We start from the raw sequence: 13,226 nt of genomic DNA, 5'->3' as shown, positions 1-13,226 counted from the left end.
ATTTTGGTGGAATTCTCTGCAGCCTCAGTACTAAAGTATCTATCTGTTAAAAATGCAGAAACGCATGCAAAGGTTGGTAAAAATGAAGCTGGAATTGGATTTTGGAAGCCGACAGAAGAGCAGGACTGAGGTGAGAACAAACGAAGGGACCTGCTTCCAGCTCAAACAGCGCTTTCATTAGAAATTCATGCTAAACAAACTTCAACCACCGACAAAATGGAGCTCAAACAGAGAAGACATCCACACTGTCCTATCAGTCCTTTAGCTGCAAACTCAGATCCTCTCAGCCCGGCTAATGGGATCATGCTGTGCGGCAGATAGGAAGTTCCACGCTTAGATAACGTCTTCATTGTGTGAGTGGGTGAGTGGTGATAGAGAGGACAGGGACTGAAAGCTGTGCTCAAGACAAAGCACCTTTTCTTATCGATAATTGCTTGGCAACAGTGAATCAGCTACCTGATTATTCGCTGATTACTCCAGCTAACTGCGAGCCCTCAAACAACTCTATCAATGCTGCGTTCTGATTATATCTCTGAGCAAATTGTGAGTGCATTGAGAGCAGGGCATATTAATCCAATTAGGATTCATTGGTTATATTTTTCTCCTTTTTATTTAAGCCAAGGTAACATTTGATAGATTTCAAAATGAGATCAAATACAGTTTGGCTTCCATCCAGTCTTTCTAAGCGTCTTCTGAGTTTGGAGGCGATGGGAAGATTCCTGTAGAGGCGTCACCAGGGAGCAGATACTGGACTATTAGGGTGGTTCTGTTTAGTCTCTGAGCTGAAGCACATTAGAGATGAGTTCCAGCAGTAATCTACCAAATGAGACGGTACCTCTGCCGCTAGTCTTCCACTGCTGACCCTCTCATGTGCTGTCGGTCAAGCACAAGCAGAAAAGTGTGATTTAGTGTGGTGTAACCTTCAGAGAACGTTCTGGACGTGCTGCCGCTCACTGTTCAGATCCAGGGGGCTTTAATGCATGTCATCTCTCACACAAACATCTCATATGGCTCCACAGAAACATCCCCACTCAGAGAAATGAAGACGGAGTAAACGAGAGCCCGAAAAGCCACGGCACCCCTGAAGGTATGTCAGAACTGAGACCTTTGTTTCCATGGCAACAAATCACAGTGATCCAGGAAACTCTGCTCTCTCTCTGTCTCCACTGCTGGACCATTTATCCACCGGAACAGAGGTGGCTGCCCAGACACCGTCTCCTCAGCAGGTTTATGGTCTCTTCAAGCGTTTCCTATTTTAGGATTTTCCAGACTGATTCTGTCATTTTCTGTGATTTTATAGTATCATTTATATTTAATGCATCTATGAACTGCAGGATTAACTGAACTAATAGTAGGAATATAAATGTAGTTTAGCAGGTAAAGCTGATGCTTATCAGGTTTTTGAGTTCTAATTTACACCCAAATATTTAATTAGACAGCTTTGGGCTCCTTATGAACGTTCAAATGTAGCTTCGAGTGAATAAGCAGCTGCTTCAACAATAAGAGCATAAATATATAAAAGTGTGTACAATATATAATAGTAGTAATTTATGCCAAAACTTAGTGAAACTGAGTTGCACCATACAGGTGAGTTACAGCACTTTATTTCCCCGTGAGGGTGAAAGTTGGCCGTTCTTACTGTCACCATGGTGGAAGATATTCCAGTGTGAGGAGAGTCAGAGGTACAGATTCTCTGAGCACATTTCCCATGTCTGGAACCATTTATGATGACACTGACATGCAAGCTCAGTGGTGGGCTGTACAGTTCCTTTATGCCGCTTCGCTTCACTCCAGGAAGGACTCTGGAAAGTTCTTATTGTTCAGGAACTCACTTCAGCAAAAAAAAAAAAAAACTTCCACTGATGTTGTTATTATCTGTAATAATATTAATGCTTGATAAAGTCACCATAACATGAGTGAAAATCCTGTAAACCAAGCAGTCAATAAATAACACAGTAATAAGGTAATATTAATTTTAATCTAAATGTGGCAGCAAACATTATCTTCTCTGTTGGGTCTTTCTTGGTCTTATACGCCTCCTTATTTCCCTCAAAATAATGACTTTTTTTTCTTTTTCATCTAAATATGATCTAGAAGAGAATTCAGTGTTTTCATTACAGCATAGGACTGGAGTTTCTTGTTGTGAATTCATCTGTTTAACATGATATTATGGGATTGTGTTCAGTTTTGGAAACCACCTGTTATTTTCTTTAGAAAATCTCCACAGCAGCTTTTCACCACTGATTATTATATCTGAATCTCACCATAGTAGTTCAATAATTACAGCATCCTCTAGAAGACAGCTTTAAAATCTTAAAGGAATTCAATTCATCCAATAAATTCTCTTTAAAATATGATGTATTGAAACTGCACAAATGATTTAATTCACACCAGATGGCTGAAACATCTCTAAAGTCTTCACTGTTTTGTGCATAAAGTCAACAGATAATTCAAACTAAAACGTCATGCAACAATACTAGAAAGAAAACAATTGTAAAATGACAAGAAGACACCCATCTAGGTGCTGAACAAAGAGGAATATAATGAGAGAACTGTTGATAACCGGCTGGAAATCAGTAAAACAGCTGTCCATTACAACCTTAGGAAGAAATGCAGTACGGCTCCAGCAAGAAGAGCAAAGGAAGAGGCAGAAACAGCGGTCAAAGAGGTCCAATAACTGTTTTTGAAGCTGTGTAAATGGAACGCTGCTTCAGAGACAGTTCATGAGTCATTTAATGGCAGTAAAATAAGACGTGGAGTAGATCTGGTTGGGGTTAAGCTCAGGGGTAGATGGTCATTTATCTCTACTAAACAACATACAACAGCAAAATAAAAAGAATTCTGGTAACATCCAGTGTGGCTTGGAATGTTATTTAGGTGCATTTTATGATTCCAGCCTGATCTGTGCACAAAGTGTTGACTTTACACTTCAATTTACAACCAAACTTGTATTTATCTGGTGGAAGAAGCTGCTAAAATCCGTCTGGAGACGTAACAACAGTCTGGCCGTCTTTGTGAACAAGCTCCAGTTTTTTGTATCAACAGTGAGATCTTTGAGCTTTTTCTCCAACATTTAACCACCATTTACAGAGAAATACCTTCAGAAGAAGCTGAGAGATTCCAGGCAGCTACAAGGCAGGTTGGTCCTTAAATAAATATCATGAGTCTTAAGTTTCTCCTGACTGGAAGAACTGCTCTCCTGCTCCTACTCTTACGTTGCTGGCGTTATAGATTTCTCTGCCTTCAGGTGGAATCAGCCGTTAATGAACAAAGCCTGAGAAAGTTCTCTGGCTGCTGTCAAAACCATTTTTGGAACGAGAGGAAAATCCGTGGCTGAGCAGAAACAGACACGTTGAGAAAACATCTGCGCTCTGACTATTGACAGAACAAATAAATTAGTGGTGGAATGAAGACAACATCTCAGCCTGATGACACAGAGAAGTGATCCCAGTCAGATGAGAGAGATTTACAGTCTACTAGTCGTTACTACCAGCTGGAACTTCATGACGTTTCATTGAAGAGTCCTCAGCAGATGCAGAAACACCAGCCACAGATCAGAAAAGACAGATGTACATCTGTTGCAAACATTCCTCAGGGAGAATTCTTTTACTCAGCCTTTATGTTGGGACTTTAATTTAGATTTTTCTGCAGTTCAGCATTTTGGGAAATGCAGGTGAATGTGTGAGTGACATGAAATGTAAAAATGATGAGAGTTTATTAAGCAGACGTCAACATTAACAACAGCTCCTTTTAATTCTAGATCTGGTCAATAAGTGAATGATAGCAGCAGACTGAAGGTGACGTGTGTGGAGATGAGGACTTACAGCGAACTTCCAGGTACATGTGACGGTTGTCCTGACCGATGGAGTTGCTGGCGGTGCAGAGATACTGGCCGGCGTACGTGAACTGGACGTTCTTCAGGGTGAGGGAGGAAACCCGGGCATGACTGCGAACCACGACGTTTCTATCAAGGCTCTAAAAACAGAAGAGGAAGATGTTATTCTCACCTGTAAAGCAGCTCGTTTTTAACTCTCAGTGACTCCTTCAGCTTATTAATGAGGTTTTTTTTATTTATAATTGCTGGTATAAACAGTGGAGAAAAGAGAGAGAAAGGAAAAGCCAGGAGGTTATGGGGTTAAATATGTAGTTTAACTGGATAAATTAATAGAAAATGAACTGGAGACTAAACTCATCAACTCACAAAGAAACTGTGACTCTATTGAAATGCAGAAACACCATAAAAACCACCAATGAGAGATGAGTTTTGAATAGTTTGGAAGCTGTTAGTGGATACAACTGGTGTTATTTTGCAGTTTTTCCTCCCATTGTGGACTGAGTTCTGCAGACATGACACCAGCCTTATCCTCTGAGTTGTGGACATCAGCGAGATTAAAGTTCGGGGTCGAGGTGAGTTCATGCGTGCATCAGTTTTTAAATCATAAAACACTTCCATGTCAGTCGTAAAATCCTACAAACACACAGGTCAAATCCAGCTCCCTGACCTTCATACATCCACACAGCGGACCAAACTGAGAAACTGTCCCTGGATGGACCTGGAAATCACTAAGTGGTCACTGAACTGCCTCCTAAACTGCTGGAACACGTCGATTGCTGGCCGGAGCCGTTTAGCAGTGTGGCTGCAGGTTTCCAGGCGGCCTAATTGCAGTTGGAACAGTGTAATTGCAGTTTGGAACAAATGGCTTGTTAAATCTCCCTTTTATTTCATTAGCAGATCACATTTATTCAACTACCTACTTAGCTGAAGCTGCTGTTTAGTTGATACGCTGAGGAGGTGTTGCTCGGAGCTCTGCACAGGTCGACATCCGACTTCACTCGCTGACCTCGCTAGCTGGTCTTTAAACCGAGGATTACAAACAAGCTGGATCTTTGCTGGTACCCAACACAAAGACGAGACCAAAGGACGGGGTGTTCTGGTCTCAGGGGCATTTATCTGACCAGTTTTACATGCAGCATTTAGCAAAACAAAGACTGAAAGGCATTTCTTGATATTTTCTACTACATTACTGTTAAAGTAGAGAGTTATAAAATGACTAATAAAGCATCAGACCTTATAAAAACGCTTTCTGTTAAAAACACATCTCCTGTTCCCTCTGGGCGACTCACAGTTCAGCCCAGCAGGGAGAATACAGACATCTTCCCTTCTAGCTGCTGATCTTCTGTTAATATTTGAGCCATTCGGGCTGCTGGGGTGTTTATGTTTTATTAATAATTGAATGATATTTGCTGTTTTAGCGTTACAGATTGTTCTTCTGTACGGAGCAGGGCTGATGCAGATGTGGCAGGAATATTTGTGCTGTTTACTGAGGATCTGAGGGAGTGTCCTGGAACACTTTGAAATGGCACCATTAATCTTGTCGTGCTGCAGAAACAGAAAGAGCTGTACGCTGCACACTGCCAGAATGGAAACAGGAAAAAAGGTTAATAGAGAATAATATTTTAATGATACAACAGAGGTGGAAGTGAACAGGCAGACCTTTACGCAGGATTTATTCATTAACTCCGATGAATCCATTTAATTACACAACTATGATTGTCATCAGATTAGTCGTCATGGTGACTCGTACAGCAGAAGGAATGGAATGAGTGTTTTAGTTTGGACTGCTCGTGTCGTCGCTGCTGCTCTGCTTTGCAGGGCAGGACTGACACCGTTACACAACCTGTCAATACATGTGTTCTGCTGTTATCCACTCTGTACTCAGTGTTCTACAGGAGAGAAACTGCCAGACATCATCTGCAGGCGGCGTCTGTCACAGATGAAGCACAAACACACTTCACTCTTTCTAAGCACCGCTTCTACGTTCTCACTAAATTCAGAGAAGCTCTTCTCAGCAACCAAGGTGTAAAAACCTTTCAGACTTTGGCTTTATGTGGCCAGTATTTATATCTCTACCACCTGAATGACAAGATGTCAACGCTGCATTAACCTCCTGAACCCTAAAACCCTCCAGCAGGTTTGACTGGCAAGGTGTCTTTAAAAAGAAAAAAAAAAACAACTCCAAATTTGCACCATTTATAAGAGCCAGAAAATGTCATAGAAAATAAAAAGTGCCCATTCATTTCCAAGTGGATTATCACAGCGGTTTGCCAGAGAGGCATAACGGAGCTCCACAACATCTGATTCACAGCAATAATTAGGCTAATGTCACTGAAATCGTTCCTCAGCTCTTTCCTTGTTGATTCTCTTTGAATTTCTAATGAGCACTTCTCAAAGTCATTTTTGCAAAAATACCCCCTTTAAATGTAAATTATTATCAGGGAGTGAAGTAGCATGTCAGATATACTGTTAGCAACACTGGGGAGCATCAGACCCATGGAACTGCCTGGAAATTGGTTTTATAGCAAACTGCACACTCTGGCCCTCCAGCATTCACAGTGGAAACATTCAAAACCATTAAAACAATTCCAGCACTATTGGAGAAGACTGTCAAAAGTTACAGACAGACTGCAGAATCCAAACTTTACTGGACAATAAGCAAATTCAGGTGATAATAAAGGATTCAGTAAAAGAACTTCTGACTGTATGGAGCACTGGAAGGATTAGAAATTAATGATCTGAGATGGAAACTGATGGAATTAAAGTGAACTAAAGTCATTTCAAGACTGAATGAGAGGTGAAAATCAGTGAACCAACATGTCCAAGAGTGTGTTAGCTTTATGATGAATGGGAGTTATGGCTTGTTTTTTTCTGAAATCAATGAGTATTGAGCAGAGATTTGTTCAATAACAGCAATTCCACATAAATATAAATGGTTCACAGCAACTATAGAGGCTGAGTTATATTTCCAACATTGGTGAAGATAATCACAGATACATAGAACACATTATTTGACAACTTCTGCTGGTTTTATTCAAGCTTTCGACCAACTAAAGCCGACTGGAAAATCAAAAATATGAAAGATTTTATTCATATTTTTTCTTTAAACTAGATATAGTTGAAAGTGACTGACTTTTTAGCATTTTGCAGCTAAAATAGTGCAGATATTTAACATGAAAAACTTGAGAGATATTGAATGGAATTCAATGAAACACCAAACTCCAATACTGCAGGTTGGCCTGACCTTTCTATCTATAATGTCTCTATTCTCTAAGGTGCTGCTGGAATGGAAGGACTTCAGATCTCCAGATTGGAATTCAATATTAGCCAAGGTTCCAGAGAGAGTCTTTATGTTAGAATTCCTTTCAGATAAGCTTTAAAAACAATGTGTACCTGCTCTCCTTCAGTGAAGACTCTGTTTCCAAAACTCCAGGAGATGGCAGGTGTGGGGTCACCGGAGGCCTCGCAGGTCAGGGTGACTTGTTCGTCAAACTCTGAGGCGCTTTGGTTAATCAAGAAGGTAATCTTGGGTTGCACTGGAAGATGACAGAAAACAGCTTTCAGGACTCTGATCAGGATTACTGCAGACATTTTCAGCCCAAAGGTTTGCTTTGTTGCTGCTGGTATCTGATGGTGATGTTTCCCCTCTAAGCTGCATCATTGTCATTCTGGATGCTTTGATTTTTCTGAGCTGAAACAAGCCGAACAAACACTTACTTCATAAAATGGCACGTTATCACCTCATAAAGCTGTTAGGGCAAAACAAGCACTGACCTCTTTACACCTCCTGACAAGCAGCAGCGCCTCTTGATGAGCGTAATGTCAAACATTTATTCTCTTTTTACCTCCGTCCTCCTCTGAGGAGGAAACTTTACAGCTGACAGACGCTCAACATTCATTAACCCTTTAACACTCAACTCCTTTTAATGAAAAAGGCTCAAACCCAGGAAGCATTTTGTTTGTTGGCGTCTTGCAATGAAAATACCGTGTGGTACATGGTGAATAATCAATCTGTGCCTCTAAGGACGACAGAAAAGGTTAGAAAGCACCATTTTTTCTGCATGTTTAGTCTCAGTACTCAGTAAAGGATTATTTCTGCTGCTGTTGGGATGTTGACGTCTCAAAATGATTGGACTGTTTCAATCGTGAGGCTTTTAAATGTCATTCAGAATGAGTGGAGATCATTCAATATACAGGAGCAGAATCTTTCAGGCGTTAACGACGACTTACTAAACCAGCTTAATGTTTTGTTTTTTGCTGGTTTTGATGGTAGTTGAGCCTTAAGACTCCAACAATTAGCTAAAAGAGGCTAAAAAGCTCTGCAGTGCTGCTGTAAAAGGTTTCCACATCTTCTAAATGATACGTCGTCACTGGATCTATTGCTAACATGCAAACATCAAGTAGCTGGACATTTTTAACAATACTGTAGTGAAGTATACAGACAGGCTTCATTAGAGGTGTAGTTTCATACCCACTGAGCTACAACGGAGCCACAAGCACATGATTGCATAATTTCCTCATGAAGAGAACCTCTAGCGTGATAGATCTCTGAAAGTCCTCAGGGGGGCTTAATTAGTTTTCAATAGGACACACTGTATGCTTCACGCTGTGCAGCCCGACACCTAACCAGCAGAAAAGCTGTAGAGGAACGTAGGAAAGTGCAGCAAATGTCAATAAGTAGAGCAGGAAAAGGCCAGAGACAGAGAGAGAAATAAGAACCATGTTGTTCCTTATGCAATCAGAAGCAAATGGAGTTATTCTCTCACCGAACACGTTCAGGCTGACTTCCTCAGTTTTCTCTCCTGCCTTGTTCTTGGCGATGCAAGTGTAATCGCCTTCATCCACCTTCTTGACATCTTTTATTTCCAATTCTGAGCCGTCCCCGTTCAGGCTGTACTTATCACCCGTTTCAAGGACAACGTTGTTACTGCAGCAGAAGGAGGGAAAAAGACAAGGGTTCACATCACAAACGATTGATTACACAACAAAGAAGTTCTAACTGGCTGACAATGAGCTGTTTGGGGGTTTTATCTCATGAAGCGAGCAGCTGGTGCTCAACAACGGCTGGGAGACCAAAAAAGCAGTCCTTTACTGTCTTTTACATCTCCAACATTCCCACAGCTTGTGTTTGCCTCTGTTCTCCTGCAGCCCTTACAGCTGTGTTTTTAGGAAGGCCTCGGACCGGCTGGAGGACGATGCATGGGCTTTTCTCCTCTCTTTTACTCCAGAGAAGCAGACCTTCACTAGAGGTTAAAATCCTGTTTGTAGAGAATTAAGTGTTTGTATGCCTGGAGTAGCAGCATCCTAGAGCAGTTAGCAGGCAGACAGTGAATGACAGCCCTGTCAGAAGCCTGAGGAAACCACTACAAATAGAGCCTTAGCCCGATGTTTTTTCACCGCCTCACCCATCTGTCCTCCCAACACTGTCTGTCTGAACCCTCCTCTGGCCAGGAACTGCATCTCCCTCAGCTTCAACATCCCCATCACACCCAGCTCTGCTAGCATGGGAGACAGCTGTGAGCAGGATCTGAGTTCAATCGTCTTATTTATTCACGTCGCTGCAAAAAACGCTTTATTTAAAGGTTCCTCTGCACAGCAGTGGTGCTGCTGCGTGACACCACCGAATGACGCACCAAGAATATGAACGTACATCGAGAAAACAGCTGCATGGAGAGAAATGAACATGGGGTGTTGGTGCAACTCATCAGAAATGAGCGGTGATGGAGCATCTTTTAATCCAGAGAGGTTCAGGAGGTTTAGAAGCAGATCGGTCAAACACCCAGAACGGATCTCAGTGAAATATCTCCACGTCTTTTAGTGGAGAAAACACTGCAAGCTTCTCATTGTTAGCTTTTGCTGACTGTTGTTTTTGTACCAGATCACAGCAGATTTAACATTCTGGGAGCGTCTCGCCTAAAGGCCAAGATGGAACTTGGCTGCAGTTTCTCCTGCGAGTTCTCTGCAAGCTGGTGTCTCATCATTTGTCAGGAACAGGAACCATTCTGTAACACCACTGTACAACCAGCAGTGGATTCTTTCTACTTCTGTGCATTTAACACTGATGTTTTAACAAGTGTCTGTCTAGCAGCCTGTGAATCTGTTGTTTCTGCTGTTTTTCAGGAACACTTGCAGAAGTGTTTTTGATAGAACCTCAGACCTCGTGGACAGGAAGTCAGTTTGGAGTCAAGGATCAAGACAAACTGCTGATGCTGGCGTTGACAAATGATGCCGTTCTGCCAGCATGCAGCGGCGGGACTGGATAGATGTTGTTTATGAAGAGCAATGAGATTTGAGAATTCATTATTTGGTTTGGATCAGACAGCTGCATGTGTCAGAAACATATTAAATCATCATTTCAGATTTCATTCTGCACTTCTCAGGTTGTATTTACAGCTTGTAACAATTAGATGACAACTTAATCTGTAGTGTTTTGCCTTCTATACTGTAAAAATGTGACAAGTGATGCCTTGGATATTCAGATTCATTACTACATTCACTTTCAATAAAATGCAACCAACCTGCACTGTAATTGTTCTGCTCATGTTTCCGTTTTTAGAACTCTGTCACTCGTGTAGCGCTCAAAAATATGGAAATCAGTTTTTAAATACACTATAATCAGTCAGAACGCAGTCGTCGCTGTAAAACTGGATATTCCTGCTGGATTATGAGCCCAACAGGGCACTTTAGCATTTATGAGCCATGACTGTATGTGAAAGTATTTATTAACGACACGCTTTATGCAAGAATCTGCTTTATCAAATGTAAATGTCGACCTTTTAACGTGAATTTAAAAGCAGCTGCTGCAACCAGGTGCAGTTTAAGTTTTCACACAGAATCACAGCAGCCAGATCAAAACAGAGTCTAAATAAAACTCATGTAGATCTTATCTTTTCTCCCACACGACGTTTTGCAGACAGCGCCATGCTAATTCAGATTTATGCCCCGTCTACAAACACTTTCCACCTCCAACTCCCTCAGACTGATGCTGTGAGTCTGCAGCCCTTTCAGACAGGACACACACTTTAAACAAAGAGTTTGGCCTCAAAGTCTGTGAGAAGCTGGCAGCATTATCAGCAAGCAAGAGAGGTAACATCCTGTTATCTCCCACTTGATCAGAAGACCCAATTTATAAACAGGCACAAAAGCTGGCAGCCCCGGTGGATTACTCAACCTGGAATATGCAATTTGCACTTCCAGTTGGTGTCCAAGTGGCCCTCGGTGGGGCTTGTTTGGACTCGATTTGCATGTACTAATAAATATATAGAAAAACAACAACAACATCCTCCTCTTCTTCTCCTTCTTGTTCATCAGTTTGTGTTTTAAGCGCTTCACAGTTTTCACTCATTTTCTTCTTTGCCTAATTTTGTTTCACTTTGAGGTTCAGAAAAGAGCAGAAATCAGAGTCTCATTTTTGTGGCTGCTTGGATGAACGTCTAATCAGATCAGAGGTAAATCTGAGCCTATCATTAAAAACAGGCCAATAGCAGCAGTGAGAGACGTACTGAGCCCAGGTAACGGTGGGTTCGGGGAATCCGTCTGCATCACAAGCCAACAAGGCAGAGCTGCCAACATCTGCTGTAGCGTTGACCTCCGACTGCCTGGCCCGGATGGTGGGAAGGACTGAAACAGAACAAAGAGTTACAGGATAAATATGAAATACATGCAACATCCAAGAGCTGGAAATTACATTCCAAAGAAGCTCTATGTAGATCTGCCTGTTTAAAGCTGAAATAACAGATTTTTTGGTCTCTTGGGAGCAGCAGAAACAAGATATAAAGATTCACTGACTTAAATCTCCGAAGGCAAACTTTCTAGCAGAGAGGAACGTTTTCATTCATTTGGGATCATACCCCTGATGAATATTTGTCTCAGTTTTCTGTCTCTACAAAATCCTGAAACAAATAATTACTTCTTTAATTGCTGCACTGTTTACCAGCTAACTGTGTCTCAATCATGTTTGGTTTTGTGCACAAACTTTTTAAGCATTTTCACTGAAAACAGCTGAGAGTTTGGTGAAAGAAATCTCAACAATAAGAGAAACATGACTTTAAAACTCAGAAAAACCATGATTCAGGTGATAACTGTCTGTCGGTTCATTGCTTCCTGTCACATTTTCATATGATAAACTGATATTTTTCATGCTTTCAATTAAAAACTTTATTTGTGCCTGATTAAACTCCTCTTTTGCTGTCATCTATTGATCTTTTATTTAGACACCCACTCTATAACACTGTGGTTTTTCCAACAAAAGATCAACTTATAAAAACTTAAACCTCCTCAGTTTCTGTCAGAAAATGTAGGAAACAGTTTGGAAGGTGAAGCTGGTACAGAATTACCAAACAATAAAACCTCTACAAACCTTTGTGATAAAAATAATGCTAGATGAATGCCGTATTTTTATATCTGGGGTAAAGCTGTAGTTTAATTAAAGGTCATAGTGTTAACATAATTCCGAGGAACCTTTCTGGAAGAACCATGGACATCTAGAACAGATTTCACAGCGTTATCGCCTGCAGTTGTTTGAATATCTTCCTCTGGTCCAAAGAGTCATACGGGTGGACAGATGAACCACATTTAAGGCTTTAAAAAGAACATTTCCAGGAGTTGGGGTTCATCATTACTGAGTGGAGAAGGTGACAGAGATGCAGTTCTTACCATTAACAATGACCTTCATCATCCTGAAGTCTATTTCTCCCCTGGCCGTGACTCGAGCCTCACAGTTGTACATTCCCTCATCCGTCTTCTTGATGCCGCGGATCTGCAGATGGCCGTTTGACAGGATCTTGAATCGCACTAAAACCAGCAGAGGTGAACACAGAAGAGAACGGATCACACGCAATTCAAGATATTCAAGGTTACAGAGATTAGACGGACACGACAAAACTGCTGAATTTAAATATAAGCGCATATGTACTTCCATGATCCTCTTTGGTTGTTTTAGTGGAACATTCAGTGATTCATCTCCAGATAATTCATGTATTTATCCTCCTGCAAGCCACAAGCTTTAATTAGGAAATAAATCTTGTTCGTGAATCATAAAAAAAACAAAGTTATGGGCATAAGCACATTTACTACTAGTTTAATATTAATCCATGATGTCAAATAAAGTAAGAAATTAAGTTGATTGTTTTCTAGAATAAAGAAAATCTGATTTCACTGTACAATCATGCAAAGAAGGAAATGCTCAGACAGTCTGTTGGAGTCAGACAAAGAAAGAAAAATCACATCATACAGCATCTTATCAGTGTTTTATACTGAGCACGGAGCCTGACAAAGTGTTGCTCCGCTAATTAAACAGCACACAGTAACAGAACCAACTGTCTGAACTGAAACCAGGTGTTGTTTCTCACACGTTTCTGGGGATAAAAAAAAGCATCCAGTAATTATTAAA

The 13,226-nt window shown here is 41.1% G+C and overlaps 1 protein-coding gene across 1 annotated transcript in view; it reads right to left on the bottom strand.

Moving 5' to 3' along the window:
• The window catches only part of LOC111578539 (neural cell adhesion molecule 1-like), a 34,856-nt gene that overhangs the window by 11,169 nt on the left and 10,461 nt on the right, over positions 1-13,226 (bottom strand). The window contains exons 3-7 of the mRNA XM_055016975.1: positions 12,491-12,628; positions 11,338-11,455; positions 8,602-8,762; positions 7,229-7,371; positions 3,825-3,975 (exon numbers count right to left, since the gene is read on the bottom strand). Coding sequence (XP_054872950.1) covers positions 3,825-3,975; positions 7,229-7,371; positions 8,602-8,762; positions 11,338-11,455; positions 12,491-12,628 — 711 coding nt within the window. The remainder of the gene's footprint in view (positions 1-3,824; positions 3,976-7,228; positions 7,372-8,601; positions 8,763-11,337; positions 11,456-12,490; positions 12,629-13,226) is intronic.

This window comes from Amphiprion ocellaris, chromosome 14, assembly GCF_022539595.1.
Source record: "Amphiprion ocellaris isolate individual 3 ecotype Okinawa chromosome 14, ASM2253959v1, whole genome shotgun sequence".
Classification (NCBI taxonomy): domain Eukaryota; kingdom Metazoa; phylum Chordata; class Actinopteri; family Pomacentridae; genus Amphiprion; species Amphiprion ocellaris.
The sequence above is the reverse complement of the archived record's forward strand: the minus strand, read 5'-3'. Positions and strand labels throughout refer to the sequence as shown.